Source organism: Melozone crissalis, unplaced genomic scaffold, assembly GCF_028551555.1.
Source record: "Melozone crissalis strain CALT ecotype California unplaced genomic scaffold, PUWL_Pcris_2 ptg000016l_1, whole genome shotgun sequence".
Taxonomy (NCBI): domain Eukaryota; kingdom Metazoa; phylum Chordata; class Aves; order Passeriformes; family Passerellidae; genus Melozone; species Melozone crissalis.
In genome coordinates this window covers 2,682,651-2,700,991 of record NW_026535794.1, presented here as the reverse complement: position 1 = coordinate 2,700,991, position 18,341 = coordinate 2,682,651, and the positions used below count along the sequence as shown (strand labels likewise).

The 18,341-nt window shown below is 44.2% G+C and overlaps 1 protein-coding gene across 2 annotated transcripts; it reads right to left on the bottom strand.

The window, feature by feature from the left end:
* Window positions 1-4,849: 4,849 nt before the first annotated feature.
* Window positions 4,850-16,398, bottom strand: IBA57 (iron-sulfur cluster assembly factor IBA57). 2 transcript variants are annotated; one of them, XM_054274274.1, is made up of 4 exons: window positions 16,140-16,398; window positions 14,471-14,802; window positions 11,102-11,489; window positions 4,850-4,986 (listed from the first exon to the last, which is right to left on the bottom strand). In XM_054274274.1, exons 1-4 carry the CDS (start codon window positions 16,388-16,390, stop codon window positions 4,920-4,922), a joined length of 1,038 nt encoding a protein of 345 aa, XP_054130249.1. In that variant the 5' UTR covers window positions 16,391-16,398; the 3' UTR covers window positions 4,850-4,919. The 2 variants fall into 2 exon arrangements, with proteins under 2 accessions (XP_054130249.1, XP_054130250.1); XM_054274275.1 differs by lacking the exon at window positions 4,850-4,986 and having other exon boundaries at window positions 10,642-11,489.
* Between the last annotated feature and the right edge of the window lie 1,943 nt (window positions 16,399-18,341).

The window sequence follows — 18,341 nt, the reverse complement described above, 5'->3', positions numbered from 1 at the left end:
TACATGAAAATAAAGGGGAATGGAATTCACCTTCACTTACAATTCCTGCCACATTTCACACTCCATTATCTCCTGGAAGTGCCAGGATACACAAGGGAATATTAAACAAACAGGTAATGAGATTTTACTGGACTTCCACTCACTTTAATGACAAATAATCCAAAGGCACCACAAGTGCCTGATTTGTAGATAATGTCCTGTGCTGTAAAATAGGATTATTGGTACTAAAATAAACCTTTTTGTTCAGGAATACAAAATCCTAGCTGGAGTTACAAAATATTTCTCCCAATTCATTCTGACCTATCCAGTACAGTTCAAATTCTACTAAATCAAACTCTTTCCAAATATATCTTAAAGTGCACAAAAATGCTGAAACTATCCATTGCTGAATGGGGAAAACCCACACTTACTGAAGTTACAACTGCTGTAACATGTGGACAAATAAACAGAACTTTTAAATCAGCTGAGCAGAGATCAGGACACACTAAATATTAGATAAAAGTTTGTGTCTTAATTTCATTAGACTATTTGAATTAGATATAAAGCCACTTTTCTCATTTGATTTCCTCCTCCCTTTGTGAAATTAAAGTCATAATTAGGTGTCCTCAGGGCTTCAGATTGGAACAAAGCACTGTCACAACATCCCTTCAAACACCTAAACCGTTTCTAAAGAGAAACAGACAATGCTTTTGTTTTATGCTTTCATTACCTGGTTGGGAAGTTACTACACATCTCAAGATGACAGCAAGATTCTCAAATTTCCTATTCACTTCGAGAAAAACTTTTATAGCCTCCTGCTAGGAGGCTCTGGAGCTCAGCACCACGAGATAACTGGAGAAATCTGAGTTTTATCAGCACTGGTATCAAATAACCACCTGAAAGCTCTGAGAAATCTGAACACTACCAGGACTGAACACTACTAGGAAAGTAACTCACCACACTTTTTTTTAAACTACAGCAATCTCAGCCAACGTTGCTGTGCAGAAATCACTGTAACATCAGCAATCTGATCATGAAATCAACATCAGTATCACCAAAATCAGCAGAAATCAGTATCCTGGGTGGTCTTCCAGATGTTCAAACCACCAGCATCTCTCTGGACACCCTGAATTATCCTCTGGGCAGCTCAAGCAGCCCTCTGGACACCCCAAATTAGTTATCCCCTCCAGACACCACAAATTATCCTCTGGGCAGCCCAAGCATCCCACGGACACCCCAAATTCTCCTTCAGACAGCCCAATCATCCCTCCAGGCACCCCAAATTATCCTTCAGGAAGCCCAAGCATCCCTCCAGGCATCCCAAGTTATCCCTCCGGGCACCCAGAATTAGTTATCCCCACCAGACACCCCAAATAATCCTCGGGCAGCCCAATCATCCCTCCGGACACCCCAAATTATTCTTTGGGCAGCCAGAGCATCCCTCCAGGCACCCTGAACTATCCCTCTATACACCCCGAGTTTGTTATCCCCTCCAGATATCCCGAATTATCCTTCGGGCAGCCCGAACATCCCTCTGGGCACCCCAAATTATTCCTCTGGACACCCCGAGCATCCCTCCCAGGCACTCCAAGTTATCCCTTCAGACACCCCGAGTTAGTTGTAATCCCGGGACACCCCGAATTATCCCTCTCCCCTGGACACCCCGAGCATCCATCCAGGCACCCCAAGTTATCCCTCCGGACACCCCGAGCTTGTTATTATCCGGGCAGCCCAAGCGAGTTATCCCCTCCGGACACCCCGAGTTATCCCCTCCGGACACCCCGAGTTTGTTATTCCCCCCCCGGACATCCCCAGTTATCCTCCCGGAGGCGCAGAAACCTCATTCCGCATCCAGAGCCAACTTGCACCGAGACCAACCCGCGCAGCCACCGGGTCCCACCTGCCATTCCCCGGCTGCTCTCCCTGCCCCCGGCACAGCCCAGCGAGACCGGAGCCGAGCCCGGAGGGGCAGGGGCGGCCGGAGGAGCCGGAGCCGAGCCCGGCGCTGCCGTTCCCCGATCCCGTCCCCGGCGCTGCCGTTCCCCGATCCCGTCCCCGGCGCTGCCGTTCCCCGCTCACCCGCGGTTACCACACGCGCTCCGTTGCCAGGCTATGACAGCAAAGCGCCTCCTCCGCCCTCCCGGAGCCGCGGGACAGCGCGGGAAGCAGCGGGAAAGCCTCGGGAAAGCCCCGGGGAGCGGCCCCGCCGTTGTCACCCCGGTGTCCCCGCGGTGTCACCCCGGGCTGGCCGGGCCACGGAGGCTCCCGGGCGGCGGGGCCGGGTGCGGGGAGGCCCCGGAGGAGAAGGGGGGAAAGCGGAGCTCACATTCGGCCGCTGCCGCTGCCCAGCCAGTCCCGGCCCGGGAGCGCTGATGTCACCGCAGGGCCGGGAGGCGCGGGGACGCTGGGAATTGCAGTCCGTGCCCGAGGATTGGGAATTGCGGACCGTGCCCGGTATCCCGAGATAGGGATTGGGAATTGCGGACTGTGCCCGAGGATTGGGAATTGCGGACCGTGCCCGGTATCCCGAGATAGGGATTGGGAATTGCGGACTGTGCCCGAGGATTGGGAATTGCGGACCGTGCGCGGTATCCCGAGATAGGGATTGGGAATTGCGGACTGTGCCCGAGGATTGGGAATTGCGGACCGTGCCCGGTGTGTCCGAGGATTAGGATTGGGAATTGCGGTCCGTGCCCGGTGTGCCCGAGAATGGGAAATGGGAATTGAAGTCTGTGCCCGGTATCCCGAGATATGGGATTGGGAATTCCGGTCCGTTCCCGGTATCCTGAGGATTGGGAATTGCGGTCTGTACCTGGTGTGCCCGGGATTGGGAATTGCAGTCCGTGCCCGGTGTTCCCGAGGGCGGGATTGGGAATTGCGGTCCCGCTCTCCTGGGGATCGGGAATTGCGGTCCGTTCTCTCCCTCCCGAGGTTTGGGATCGGGAATTGCGGTCTGTTCCCGTTATCCTGAGGTCTGGGATCGGGAATTGCGGTCCGTTCCCGTTATCCTGAGGTCTGGGATCGGGAATTGCGGTCTGTTCCCGTTATCCCCAGGGTCAGGATTCCCCCCTGCCCGCGGGGTTTATAATGAGCTGAGCCGGTTAATGAGGAAACGCTGCCCAGGTGGGAAAGCAGCGCCCGCAGGTTTGGGAAATGCGGCTTCTCCTCCCCAATTAGCGGCTAATTGTGCTCAGGTGATCATTATTCTGTAGTTATATAGAAATACAGACTATTTCCTATTGCACATATATATATATGTATATGTATATGTATATGTATATGTATATGTATATGTATATGTAAAAGTATATCTATATATAAGTATATTAAAGTATATAGTCATAAAGCAAAGTATAATCATAAGTAAATATATTTATTTTAATATATATAAGTATATAAGTATAAATATATAGAGAGGTATGTATATGTATATGTATATGTATATGTATATGTATATGTGTACGTTTACGTATATGTATAAAAGTATATGAGTATAAATATATATATCAAAGTATGTGTATATATGTACATATATTTAAACTATATGTGTATATATAAATTTAAAAGTATATATATCAAAGTATATAGAGAAATTGATATGTATGTGTATATATTATATGTGCGTGTGAACGTACATCTATGAAAGTGTATAAATATATATAAGCATATATGTGTATATATTTCTGTATATTTAAAGTATGTATATGTGTAAAAGTACATGTATAAAATTATATAATTATTAAAGGATATATATGAAAGTATGTGTGTATATTGCATATATCATTAAAAGAGTATAAATAAATAAATAATATAAAGAAATAAATATAGTTAAATAAATGTATATAAATGTATATATATTAAAAAGTCTATATATGTGTATATATTTTAATTGTGTGTGAAACACATATATACTTATATATAAAAGTTTATAAGTATAAATATATATGTGTGTAAATATTTATGTATATTTAAAGTATATAGATGCATAATAGTACATATGTATAAAATTAAATTACTATAAAAGTATATATATCAAAGTATGTGTTTATGTATATTTCTGTATATTTAAAGTATGTATGTGTAAAAGTACATATAAATAAAATTATATAACAATAAAAGTATATATATTAAAGTATGTGTACATATGTATTTCTATTTCTATTATATATGTACATATAATTTTAAAAGTATACATAAATTATGTACAAATGTATATATATGTGTATATATATTTATATGTGTGTATTACAGTGCATATATAAAAGTAGATAAGTATAAATATATATGTATCAAAGTATGTTTATATAGGTGTATATATATATTTGAAGTATACATATGTGCAAAAGTACACATATATAAAAATATATAACTGTGAAAGTATATGTATCAAAGTATGTGTGTATATTTGTTTATATATTTAAACTTTATATGTGTGTGAAAATGTATATATGTAAAAAGGAATATCAGTATAAAAACATATATATTAAATATATAAATTAAAGTACATATCGATATGTGGATATATATGTGTGGATATATTCATTTATATCTATTATATTTATATATTTTTAAATATAATAGTAATACATATAATATATGTATTACTATTTATATTAGTATATATTCGTGTATACATGCTAGATTTATATACATATATATTAAATAAATATATATACATCTAATAAAAGCATGTATATGTAGTGTACTTATATACTTATACCTATATACTTAGTGTATATATACTATATGGACTATACTTATAGAGTAATAAACTATATATTTTAATATTTCAAAACTATTTAAGCTGCAATCAGGAAGCACAAGCCAGTTGGGAAATTGTAATTTCTTTATTAGACATAGAAATTTAAAATTACATCATATTTCACAGTAAAAGGACTTTACACCTCTTGTATCTCTGGGGGTTTGGCATCTCAGATAATTCACTGGAATTCAGGTGGTTTTGGTGGTGGTGGCACTTCTGTTCCTGTGTTTCCACTGAAAGTAGCACTAAAAAGAATTAAAAATTAAATTTATTTTAAGTAAAGACTTCCTTCCATGCTAAGCTGATTTGCATTTTCCCCTTTATCAAATTTCTCGGTGACAGTTGCATTTTATCACCTTTTAAACATTATTTTTGCTTAATAAATTCATGGTTTTCCCACAGTTCTTTGCCTGAGATTACAAATCCTGACCATTCCCCCACATCACTCTATTTTTACTACCAAAAAACAAAATCAAATGTAATTTCATCAAATAAATGTATCCAGAGACAATGGGAATGGGAATTGCAAACAGATCAATCTTAATCTTTTGGAAAAAAATGTCACAAAACCCAGTTAAAATGCAATTTAGTTGGGTTGCTGGGCATTGGAGTCCATCATCAGTCAGGAATTATTATTCTTGAGACTGGAAAAAAGAGAAAGTGCTGAATTCCCATGAAATTTAAAAAGGAAAAACCACAAGAAAAAAAAATTATAAAAGCTACCTTTGACATGCATTTATTTAAGTTAAACTCCAAAATTTGAATTAAACTGCTCTCATAAAACAGAATGTCACACAGCACACAACCTTCCCCAAATATTAAATTTATTCCCTGCAGCTTTTCTGACACAGCAATAAGTAGGAAATGAGATCAGCTCTAAAATCCCAACTTTCATTTGCTGAGTTGCTGTTTTCCCTCTGGTTTGTCCCAAAACTTCCAGTGACATTCCCAGACACCCTCCAGCTGCCAAGCCAGCAAAACTGGAGAATAAAATAATATCTAAAAACTGAAACAAGAAGATTTCTATTAATTTCCACTTTTTTTTTTTTCCCCCTCAAAACCCTGAAAAATCAAAAATCTCAGGCAGGGATGAAGGAAAAGAGAGAAAACCCAAAGATTTCCAGAGTTGTGGCAGTTTGGCAGAAGCACAAACTGATTTTAGTGATTTTAGCAAAATTCCACACTCCTTTGGCTGGGATGGACAGAGGGAAAGAAAGGAAATCCAGACTCAAATCCACAAAAACAGTTTAGGCAGAAATTATTTCTGCTGGCTCAAGAATAGGGTTACAACAAAAAAAAAAAAAAACAAACCCAAAATTTTCCTTGAAGGATTCACAGTCTAAAAAAGCAAAATACCACACAGGGAATGGCTTGGAAAAAAAGAATTTAAAATGTAGCATTTCTCTTTGTTTCTATCCAGCTGTGCTCCCAATTGTGCTCCCAAAAATATTAAATAATTAGAAGTAGCAGGAGCTACACCCTCCTCTCAAAATAACATTAAAACTGCCACAATGGCCATGCAGAGAGTGGTTTCAGCAGGAATTGTGGGGAAAAGGGGATGAAAACTGCCAAATTTCCCAGCCCTGAAAACCCTGGAGCAATTGAATCTCCTGGAAAAGCAGCACCAAGGCAGCCTGTGAGGAATAAATCCAATTTGGGGCTTTGTCTGGGCAGTTTTTGGACACTCCCTGAAGGGCTGAAAGGGCTCAGCAGTGCCTCAGCAGCAGGAAAAAACAATCAAAATATTGATTTAAGTAACAATATTGGTGAGGGATTCTTAAAGTCATCCAGAGTGAAGATGCTCACCCAAAACCTGGGCACAGCAGTGTGGATCCCTGTGAGTAATTATGCTTTTAATAGGGCATAGCAGTGGTTTTAACAACCTGCAATAGAATACATATATCTATATGTGTGTATATATATATATATATATATATATAAAATATCTGGTTTTAGATATATATATTTATATAAATATATATCTATGTTTAGATATAATAAAGAATAGAATATATAGAATATATATAGAATATATATCTATTTATAGACAACATAGTATAACATATATAGAATATAGATATGTTTATAGAATATATAGAACATTATGCATAGTAGAATATCTATCTATATATATGGAATAGATATGTTATATATATTTCTAGATATATAAATAGAATATATATATGTATATATAATATTGACTATATAGTATATAATATGTATAGAATTATATATTGAATATATATCTATATCTAGAATACATGGTAGAATATATATAGAATATAGATATATCTATAGAATATATAGAATATACATTATACATAGTAGAATATCTATGTGTTATATTATATATATGTGCTATATTATATATATTATATATATAAAAATAGAAAATATATATCTATATATAAGATATAGACTATATAGAAAATATATATAGATATATCTATAGAATATATAGAATATATACTAGAATATATAAATAAATAAATAAATAAGTTGTATTAAATATATTTCTATTTCCATTTGTATTTATGTTTGTATAAAATAGAGTAGACTGAAGTATAAGCAGTCATTTTTCTGGACTCCTCACCACACCAAGACAACTTTTTTATTGGCATTTTACTATGACAGAGAAGGTAAAAAAATGTAACAATGAAGACAAGCACTGCTCCTAGAAATTTTTTTAACAAAATTAAATTAAAGGCAGAAAAATAGAGGAAAACTTCTTTTTCCTGAAAGCAACCATTTCATGTATTCCTCTCTGCATTCTCTGCCAGTGACTCCTGTCTTAAACCACAGAGATTTCAGGTTATTCCAGGTGTTTACTCCACTCTTTTCCCTCACAAAGCATCACTGAGGCAGAGGAAAGAGAAACCGAGGCAGCAAGGAGAGACCCACAGAAAAAAGGGATCAGGAAGGGCCCCACATTTTCCAGCTGTTCGGGTTGAGGCTGGAATCTGAGCAGGTCACCTGAGAGCCCCCCCTGGGCACCGTGCTGGTGCTCAGGAGAAATTTCACACAATTCCCAGAATGACCAGGTTGGAAGAGACCTTCAAAATCAACCCAGCCCCAACCCCTGAACTAAACCCTGGCACCCAGTGTCACATCCAGGCTTTGTTAAACACACTCAGGAATGGGGACTCCACCACCTTCCCGGGCAGCCATAACTTTATCATTCTTTTAATGAAATATTTTTCCTGATATCCAGCTTGTGGTGGTTCCAGGTGTGGGTTTCTCTGGGTTCTGGACTGAAGGCACTTGAGGCAGTAGTTCATGTTCACACTCAGGTGTTTATTATTTCTTATCAGTAAAACAGAACTGTGAGTTTGGCAGCTTTTCATTAGAAGGCACAAAATGGCCAACAATGTCTTGTTCCAAGGCCTTTTCAGACTAAACTATCCCATTCAGAACTGACACCTGGGTTAGTTTCCCTTTTAACCCAGTAACTGATCCCACAGAGCTGCAATGGGGACTTTTCTGCCCAATTACAAAATGCCACCCAAACCCATGGAGAAGGAGGAAGAAGCAGCATGAAGAAGAAACCCAGGATGACACCCTGTGCCCTCCATCTTGCTGCCATCCACGACACACTAAAAACCCCAAACCCTCAATTTCTCACCCAGTGACACACCCACACTGCTCTCTATAATCTATTGCACACTTTTGTGGATTTTAGTCTATCTTGAAGTGCAAAAATGGCACAACTGAAGGACATTTCCTATAGCAGCTGATATTCTGAGCTTGAGAAATCCCATCCCCAACATTCCACTTCCCTGGAAGTGTCCAAGGCCAGGCTGGATGGGGCCTGGAGCACACTGGTCTGGAGGAAGTGTCCCTGTCCATGGCAGGGTTGGAATGAGATGGTCTTTAAGGTCTCTTCCACCCAAAACTGTTCTGGGATTCTGTGATATTCTTCAGGGTCCCTTTGTTCCTGGGCAATGTCCAACCACACCATCCTCATCCTAGAGCACTGCATGGAGTTATTGTGGCCAAAATGCAGGACTGGGCACTTGGATTTATCAAACTTCATCTTACTGGACTCTGCTCATCCATCCATCCATTCCAGGTCTCCCTGCAGAGCCCTCCCACCTTCCAATGTCCTCACTGGAAAGGTCAAACCCTGAACAGGCTGCCAAGGGAAGTGGTGGAGTCACCATCCCTGGAAGTGGCCAAAAACTGGGTGGATGTGGCACTTGGGGATGGGGATTGGTGGTGGATTTGGAAGTGCTGTTAATGGTTGGAGTTGATGATCCAAGAGGTCTTTTCCAGCCTGAATAATTCCATGGCTGTCAGAGAGGCAAAATCAACTCTTGCACCCTCCAGCCCCAAATTCACCTGGCTCCAATCACTAAAGGTAGAGAAGGCTGTGAGGGAGAATAAAAAAATTAAAGGATAACATGGATTGGGTTATCCTCCATCCATCCTTTCAATTTCTGCCTCATTTTTTTTGTTTTCCAGAATCCAACACCTCTTCACCCCAGCACCACCTTCTCGTGTCTAACCTTGTGTCACCTGCAGCTGCTGGCAGCAACAAAAGCCATTTAAACACTGTGAAGAACAAAAGAAATGTGTGACCAAGGCAGAGAAGATGCAGGGCTTCCCCAAATAGAGGAGTTGATTCAGTGTTTGTTCAGGCTCTGCCCACCCCAGGACAATAAAACCATTCTGAGCAGCCTTTGCACAATGGGTGGCAGAGAGGAAAAGCTGCTTCAGCTTTGTGGCCACTGAAGGGTCCAATTTTATTTATTTTCCCAGCAGAAAGGCTCTGATACCAATCCCACACCTGACCAACAGGCTCAGGCATGGTTCTTGTCTGCAAGCAACCTAAAAATGCATTTATTCTGTTGCATGTCTTCACACCAAGCAAAAAAAAAGGCATCTTCTCTTTCAGATGAGTCCCATTTAGATCAGAGGCAATAATTAATGAGATATTCCACAGAATCATTTTACAACCATAGAATTTTAATCAATATAAGCATTTTCTTTACAGACAAATTCCATTCACAGTAACACTGAAACAAAGGCAGAATGTGATTTGGGACGGGTTTTGTTACAAATATTCATGCAAAGGCTTTTTTGGTTTTGTTTTGGAGAAAATGGGATCTGACCTGGGCAGCTCTCTCATTGTGTAATGGATTGATTACAATACAAAAATAAAAAGGGTTCCTATAAATCACTGCACGTTTACAGGGTCAGGAGGCACAGAGCTGGTTGGCTTTGGAATAAGAGAGGAATATTATAATAACAGAGATATGTTGCAGCAAGAAGAAAAATTGGAGAAGCAGAGGAGTGTTGGCAGGCAGAAAAATTAAAGCAAAGCATTGGGCTGCTCTGAAAACCCTGGGGGTGGTGGATGGAGAAAAACCCCAGCTACAGGGGGCAGCAGGGACAGGGTGAGGGGCACAGAAAGAGCCAGCATATGGTGAAAATCCTCCCTCAGCAAGGCCAGGCCAAGCCAGCACATGTGGCACTGAAAATATCCCTTTCCTCTCCCAAAAAATGGTTTGAGAGAAGGGAGTCAGGAACTGGCTCTGCTCCCTCCACTGACACCAAAGCAGGGGACAGGACAGGAGATTTGAGACCTTTTTTCCCCAGCTGGGATGAGTTAAAATCAAGGTCTGACACGTGAAGTACAAGATGTTCCTCTTCCTGAACACAATTCCAGTGGTGGGAAGAAACACCAGCCCCATCAGCAAGTTGAAGAAGCTCAATGCAAGGAACAATTTGCAGCAAAAAACTTCAGCCTGAGAATACATCTTAATAAGAGCAGCATGATCTCCACTCAAAAAAAACCCGACAGAATTATAATCCCTCAGAATGGTTTTGTGAACCAATAAAATATGAACCAATAAAATTATAATTCCTCAGAATGGTTATTGTGAACCAATAAAATGATATCTCAGAATGGTTATTGTGAACCAATAGAATTTATAATATCTCAGAATGGTTATTGTGAACCAATAAAGTTGTAATATCTCAGAATGGTTATTCTGAACTGAAAAAATCAGTGCATGGAACAGGGAAAGTCCTGATCCCATTGTTTGGGAGAGCAGAGTCTGAGGGAGTGAGTGTCAGCCTGGAGATCCATCCAGAGTCCAACCCAACAACACAGGGCACCCCCTAAATACAGGGTCCCAACAAGTCATGGCCCCCCTAAAAAAGTGGAGATCGCCCTCAGGAAAAGCTGCAATTCCCTGGATTTTTCTCTCCACGGCAGAGCCAACCCACAGTGATCTGCCACAGCTTTGGGTTCTCGCTGCGAGGAATCCTGCAAGACCCTCCCCACAGAACAGCAGCATTCCCAAATTCCCCACCCGAACCACCCCAAACCTCTCCCAGAGCTGCTCCCTCGCCTACTTAGCAGCCCCTTTCGGCCACCACTCGGGCGTGGCGGCCCTGAGCTCCACCCTGTCCCCGTCCAGGGGGATGCAGAGCGGCTCGTGGAGGTGAGCCAGCCTCAGCAGGGCGATGCCCAGCTCTCCCCCTCCAGCACGGAACTTGCCGGCGCGTTTCCCCGCCCGGGTGAGGATGTCGGCCCCCTCGGGGACGCCGGCAGGGGGAAGCGGCCCCGGGAAGGTGACGGGCAGCAGGCGCTTGCGGATCACCCCCATGTGGTGGGTCCGGGCCGTCAGCTCCTGGCCGATGTAGCAGCCCTTGGTGAAGCTGATGCCGTTCATGAAGGCCAGGTTGGATTCCAGGGGCAGGGCGACGCCAGGGGGGAGATCCTTCACCCCTTCAGGGATTCCTAGGGGAGAACAGAGGTGGAGATTGGTGCCTTGAGAAGGATGATCTAGAGGCTAGACTGAGCTGTAACAGTATACCAATGTGCCCCTATTGACCCAGTGACAAAACTATCCTTTGTGCCCTTAAAAAGGAAACAAACCCAGAAGTTTAGTGTGGAGGGTGTGAAAAATGTGTATTTTATGATTGGCTTTTTGTAAATATTCAAATGAATATTATATGTGTTGTGTTAGAAAGTAAAGCAGTATTAATTCTCTTAAGTAGGGTGTTAAATGTAGTTTTAGGTTATAAAAATTGTTAAAATAGAAACGATGCTATGTAGGATACTTTTTTTAAATAAAGGACTCGCAGTGAGATAGCAGCCACAGGACACCTGAATCTTTCAGAGAAAGAGAATTTATTGCCTCATTATCAGAAGAAATGAACTTCTTCCTGCCTTGCTCAGCCATGAAGACACCATCAGGATTCAGAGGAAGAAGCTGACTCTGACCAGACAGAATCCTGTGTTTGAATGGAATTTATGCATCATGGATGAGGTGTATGAATATGCAACAGGCTGTTGTTCTTAAGGGTTAATCCTTTGTTAATGTGTGTCCTTTTTCCAGCTTGTGCTGCATAGAAAAAGGTACCCAGACATCCATAACTCTCTGTATTTATTGTCTCATATTGTCTTAATTCAATTTGTCCAAATTATTATTAATCTAATTATATTACTATTTTTATAACCATTTTATTACTATTAAACTTTTAAAATTTTAAAAACAAGTGATTAGTGTTTTTCACAGAGAGGCTTGACAGCTGGCCTGCAAGCAAAGCTGAGTTAATAAAATAAATAACAACTGATGATTTTTGAGTGTATCCATAGCAAGGAAGAAGACAAGGCTGTCATCACGGAAACAGAAAAAATACATTAAATTTTTTGTAAGCTAGACTATGTGCACAAGTAGATGTGTAAACATGCTTTATTAAATTTCTGTAAAACTTTTGCCAACTATATTGATGTTAATTGCTTTGCACCAATGAATATAATATGTTAGTGTGATGTGGTTAATGACTTAAGATCATGGACATTTTTTATGAAAAATCATTTTGCTAGGATTTTTTCTCCTGAGAAGCTGAGAGACCTCAGAAAGAAATGTAAACATTGATTATCTGCTGCTGTGGAATGCAACAGGTGCATCTGTGATTGGTCTCATGTGGCTGTTTTTAATTAATGGCCAATTAAGTCAGCTGGCTCAGACTCTCTGGTCAGTCACAAGATTCCATTTCTATTCCTTGCCAGCCTTCTGATGAAATCCTTTCCTCTATTCTTTTAGTATAGTTTTAATCTATCATTTCCTTTTAATATAATATATATTATAAAATAATAAATCAGCCTTCTGAAACATGGAGTCAGATCCTCGTCTCTGCCCTCATCCTGGGACCCCTGTGAACACCACCACACTTAAGATCACACTTTGTTAAGAGTATATAAGCTGGAGAACACACAGAATAAAAAAACTTTTTTCTTCTTAGACCCTGATCACGTGTGTGTGTCAGGTTCAATCTAAGGGTGACATTTTCTCTTCTCAACTAGGTAAAAAGACACATCATAGGCTTCGGGGACGTCACCTCAAACTTAAGGACAGCTAACTGGACAGGAGCCTGAAAGTCCCACCTGAGCAATTTACTAGAAAAAGAAGAGAACAAAGGAACTAACCACTTTTGTGAGGTGTTTTACCAGGAGCAAGGAACTCTTGCACCTGGCTTGGTTTTTCTCTGTAAAGAGTTTGTTCTTTTGCCTTTTATTAAAACCTTTTTGTCATCAACACTGCCACAGAAGCCATCCTGCTGATTTTATGCCTTCGAAGGTGGCTGAGCTATCTTGGGTGTGAAAAAGACCTCCAAGAGCTTATGGGACCTGGCTGGAGGAGACCCATATTTCAGAAAAGAAATAATAAAGAATAGAAAGAATAAAGCAGGGATTTATTAAAAGGATCTCCTCCATGGATGCACCTTGGGCAGCACCAGAGCCCAGCCAGGGCTGCACCCAAGATGAACCAAAATGGCCCCAAAATGCACGAGCGCTCCCGGGGTCTCTCCCTGGGATCAGTTCTGCTCCATTTGCACCTTGCAGTTCATTGTCCCATTCCAGCTTTAGCCCAGGCAGTCCCACCCTGCTTGTTTTTCTCTCTCCAGCCCACGGTGTTTGTGCTCCTGGGCTGAGATTTGGATCATTTGTCCTTGGTGCCCAGCTGGAGCAGGAATTGTTTTGTCTCCCTGCTCTGTGCACAGAGCTCACCATGCCCTGATGGGAAGCCCAGACCCACACACTAAAGCAGCACAGAATCTGAAAATATAAAAGCTAAAACCTGAGGCATCAAGGTAAATGCTGCTCCTCATTAGATTTGTGCTCTGAGTTGTTTGGCTCCTTCTCAGTTTGATTTTCCAACCCAAGGGGACCCCAGTTTCAGCACAGGACCATCCTCTTACCCTCTTTCCCAATTAATTTCATCCTTTATCAGCATGGACACACTAAAATCAAAGGCACTGAGGCTCCCAGGACTGAGATCCCTGTACAGTCTCTCTGACCTTGGAATAAACTCAAAAAATCTAGCTACAAAGTTTTTAGGAAGCCAAGTCTGGGTGTTTCCTTTTCCTTCCTCAGTAACAAGAAAAGTGCCAAGGCTGTGTGTCATCCCAAAATAATCAAAATTACTCCAACCACAGAAGCTTCTCTCTAAGAAAATGAATAATCCTGGCTTTCTTTTAGCATTCCTGACCAATCCTCATAATCTCAGTAAGAGAAAATTATACCCAAACATTGCCACCAGACAGAATTATAACCTCAGCTCACTTTAATACTCAAAGTAGCAATTAATACATCTATTAATGAACAAATTAAATGCAGTAAAACATGAGAATGAAGGGTTTATAACTTATTCCTGCCTTAAATCAGCATGTAGACTCCCAAAACCCATAGTGCAAACCAGGGCTTGGCTTTACCTTGTTTATACCTGTGCCTGTGGTAATCCTGCACGTCTCCAACCTGGCTGCCAGGGATAATCTCTGCCACGTTTGCTCCTTTCTTTGCAATCAGTCTCCAGCCCATGACTTCTGCCCTGGGGTCGGGGGTGAGGAGCAGAGCCTGGTCTGCACATTTGGGGAGGGAGCTGGCGTCCCCAGGGATGACAGCCCACAGGGACAGGTCGGGGCAGGGGCTGATGGTGACTTTCCTGCGGATCTTGTAGAGTTTCAGGTGCTGCTGGATGGAGTCCAGGACGCTGCTGTCGCACTCCAGCAGGATGTGAGGCTCCTCTGCTGTGCTCCCGTGGAGCCTAAAATAAAATATCACACCCCCGAGGTCAGGAAAATAAACCCCCACAGCAGCAGGAGCCAAAGATGGGTATTTATTTGGATCCTGGTGCAAATCCATAGAGAAATTTCTGGATTTACACAGAAATTTCTGTGTGGATGGCACAGAGGGAGCAGCACCCACATCCCACAGTGAAATACCTGAGCTGTTTCAGCTTCCCTAACAAACACTGCCCTCACTTCTCCCAGGGGCACAAACAGGTCTGCCCATGTGGAATTCTCTATTCTTACCTACAGTGAAGAGAATTCACAGAATCACAGAATAATGAGGTTGGAAGAGACCTCCAAGATCATCAAGTCCAACCTGTGCCCTAACACCTCACCTAGACTATAGCACCAAGTGCCATGGCCAGTCTTTGTTTAAACACATCCAGAGATGGTGGTTCTACCACCTCCCTGGGAAGAGCATTCCAGTACTTTGTCATTCTTTTGGTGCAAATTTTTTTCCTAATATCCAACCTGTACCTTCCCTGCTGTATATTGAGGCTGTGTCCTCTGGTTCTGTCAGAGACCAACCCCACCTGTCTGCAGCCTCCCTTCAGGAAGGTGTAAGGAGCAATAAGGGCACCCCTGAGTCTTCTTTTCTCCAGGCTAAACAGCCCCAGCTCCTTCACACGTTCCTCACAGGGTTTGTGTTCCCAGCCCCTCTCCAGCCTCGTTGCCTCCTCTGGACGTGCTCAAGCATCTCAACATCCTTCATAAACTGAGGGGCCAGGACTGGACACAGCTTGGGGAGAAGCTTCATTCACTCTCACACAATCCCAGGATGGTTTGGGTTGGGAGGGACCTTAAAGCCCATCCAGTTCCAATCCCAACACCTTCCATCATCCCAGGCTGCTCCAAGCCCTGTCCAACCTGGCCTTGGGCACTTCCAGGGATCCAGGGGCAGCCTCAGCTGCTCTGGGAAGCTGTGCCAGGGCCGCAGCACTCTCAGAGGGAAGAATTCCTTCCTAAAATCCCATATGTGGCCCAGGCAGGGGCTCTGAGCTCTCTCTGGAGCTCTCTCCTCTCCAGGTGAGCACCCCCAGCCCTCACAGCCTGGCTCCAGAGCAGAGCCAACACCCACACGTGCGGATATCGCACCCATCACACTTCTCTGATGCGGTAATCCCCAAACTCTGCACTGAGTGATGACACACACCCACAGAGGAAGCGCTTTTTTGCACATTAATTTTGACTTTTTGACATTTAAGCCGGAAACGTCAGCAGTCACCCCCCGCCACCCCTCAATGGTCTCTCCCAGCTCCCACCCCCCCCCCCCCCCCAACGCCCCCCCGCCGGCCGCGCCGCTTGGTCTCACCTGTACAGGATGACGTCATACAAGCAGCGGCCCTGCACGTTCAGCGCGTGCGCGTAGAGTGCGGGGGGGGCGTCGCCCTCCGCCACCAGCTGCGTGACGTCATTGGTGAGCAGCCCCTGCAGGAAGGCGGCGGCCTCGGCGCCCCTCACGCCCAGCAGCGCCCGGCCCAGCGGGAAACAGGCGGCGGCCGCTCCCCGCTGGCCCTGGCACCACCGGCGCAGCCCGGGCGCCGTTATTGCCCTCACCAACATGGCGGCACCTTCACAGAATCCCCCCACCACCGCTGCCCACCGCCGCTGCCGCCATCTTGTGTGTGTCCGCCGGGAGGGCGACACCTGCTGGCGGGGCCGGGGCGCCACGGGACCGCCCCCTTCCCGTTAGCCACGCCCCCTTCACTACAGACCACGCCCTTCCAATAGACTTAGCCGCTGAGCTGGCCGCGCCCATATCCTCATAGCCACGCCCCCTCTGTTTGGCCACGCCCCCTGTGCCGATCGCGCCGGGCGCTCCCCGCGATCCCAAAGGAGGAATTTGGGAACCCCCCGGGATCCCCGGCCATGGAACAGCGAGGGGACAGCCCAGAGCGCTCCCCGCGATCCCAAAGGAGGAATTTGGGAACCCCCCGGGATCCCCAGCCATGGAACAGCGAGGGGACAGCCCAGAGCGCTCCCCGCGATCCCAAAGGAGGAATTTGGGAACACCTCCGTCCATGGAACAGCGAAGGGACAGCCCAGAGCGCTCCCATGTCCTGCTGTTCGGGTGTGGGAGCTGTCGGGGCTGCCCAGCCCAGCTCTCCCTGTTATGGATGGATAATGAGATGATTGGCTCTCGCAATTAAAAGATAACTATTGTGTGAATATTGAGAAAAGCTTTAGTGAAATGTCCTCTGTTCTCCCCATGGTTCCCTTTCCCCCCTCCCGTATTGTTGCCATCAGACAGCCTGGGCTGTCTAGGACAGGTTTTACCTAGGACAGGTAAAAACAAGGTGTGCACATGTGTCCCTTGCATGGGGCAGTTGGGAATGGAACAGCTTGGTGCTTAGGGGGTGCAGCATGGCAACACCTGATCTCCAATCCTTTTAGAGAAAGCAGTTTCCACCGATAAATGGCACAGAAGAGCTGACTGACAGACTTTGGGAAGGGCCAGGGCTGGCTGATGCAACCCCCAGAGGTATAAAACACTGAGCATCCTGAAGATGAACTGAGGATATGGTGTCCACAAGGGGCAGTTCCCAGTTCTGCAGCTTTTTCCTTATCTAGTCCTTTGTTGTATTTTTGTTAATGTTTAATAAACCTCTTTAAATTTTCAAAGTAAGCAGTTGTCTCTCACATCCCTGTCCCAGCTGATCCCCGTTTAATTGGAAATCAGCCAGGCTGGAAAGGACCTTTGGGGTCATCAAGTCCAGCCATGCCAATCACAGCATGGCACTACATGGCAGAGCCAGTCATTCCTTAGCATCTCCATTCCTGCCCCTAAAATCCAAACAGAGAGGTCACAGAGCCATTCTCCCCCTCCAGGCACATTTTGACTGTCAGGGTGGAAACTCTGAGATTTCCTTTTCGCTGAAGTTCAGAGAATGCAAAACCCAGAAATATCCTTGGGAAGAATTGTGCCTTGCTTTTCTCTGTGAAGAGAAATGTGGGGCTACACAGGGGCAGGTTCAGTACATCAGGGGCAGGTTCACTCCATCAGGGACAGGTCCAGTCCATCAGGGACAGGTTCAATCCATCAGGGACAGGTTCAATCCATCAGGGACAGGTCCAGTCCATCAGGGACAGGTTCAATCCATCAGGAACAGGTTCAATCCATCAGGTTGCTCACCCCAAACTGATCCTGAATATTTCCCAGCATGGACAATCCCTGTGTTAAGCCCCCCAGTTAAACCATGGAGCTGGTGCTGTTTCCCTCTGTTTTTCCAGCGGCTGCTGCTCGGTTTGAGCCCATCCTGCCCCTTCCCTCTGCCAGCACCAGCAGCTCTGTGGGCAGGGGGAGCCTCCTGGCCCCAATGGCCCCAGTAAAACCTCCAGGACAGGCAACACGACCACAAACCCACCCTGAGTGAAGGGAGGCTCATTTTCCAGAGCTGGAAATGTGCTGAGTTAATGCAGGGCTGGGCTGTCCCCTTGTGCCCCACAGTGATAACCTTATCACACATCCCCCAGTGTGTCCTGGCAGCACTGAGACACGTGGGGTGTTCACCCT

What these genes read in the sequence shown, in the direction of transcription:
- IBA57 (XM_054274274.1), bottom strand. Translation starts at nt 16,390, where the DNA reads ATGTTGGTGAGGGCAATAACGGCGCCCGGGCTGCGCCGGTGGTGCCAG. An exon ending in TATGACGTCATCCTGTACAG is followed by an intron (nt 14,803 to 16,139) that starts GTGAGACCAAGC and finishes ATTTTATTTTAG; the next exon opens with GCTCCACGGGAGCACAGCAG. An exon ending in CAGGCACAGGTATAAACAAG is followed by an intron (nt 11,490 to 14,470) that starts GTAAAGCCAAGC and finishes GTTCTCCCCTAG; the next exon opens with GAATCCCTGAAGGGGTGAAG.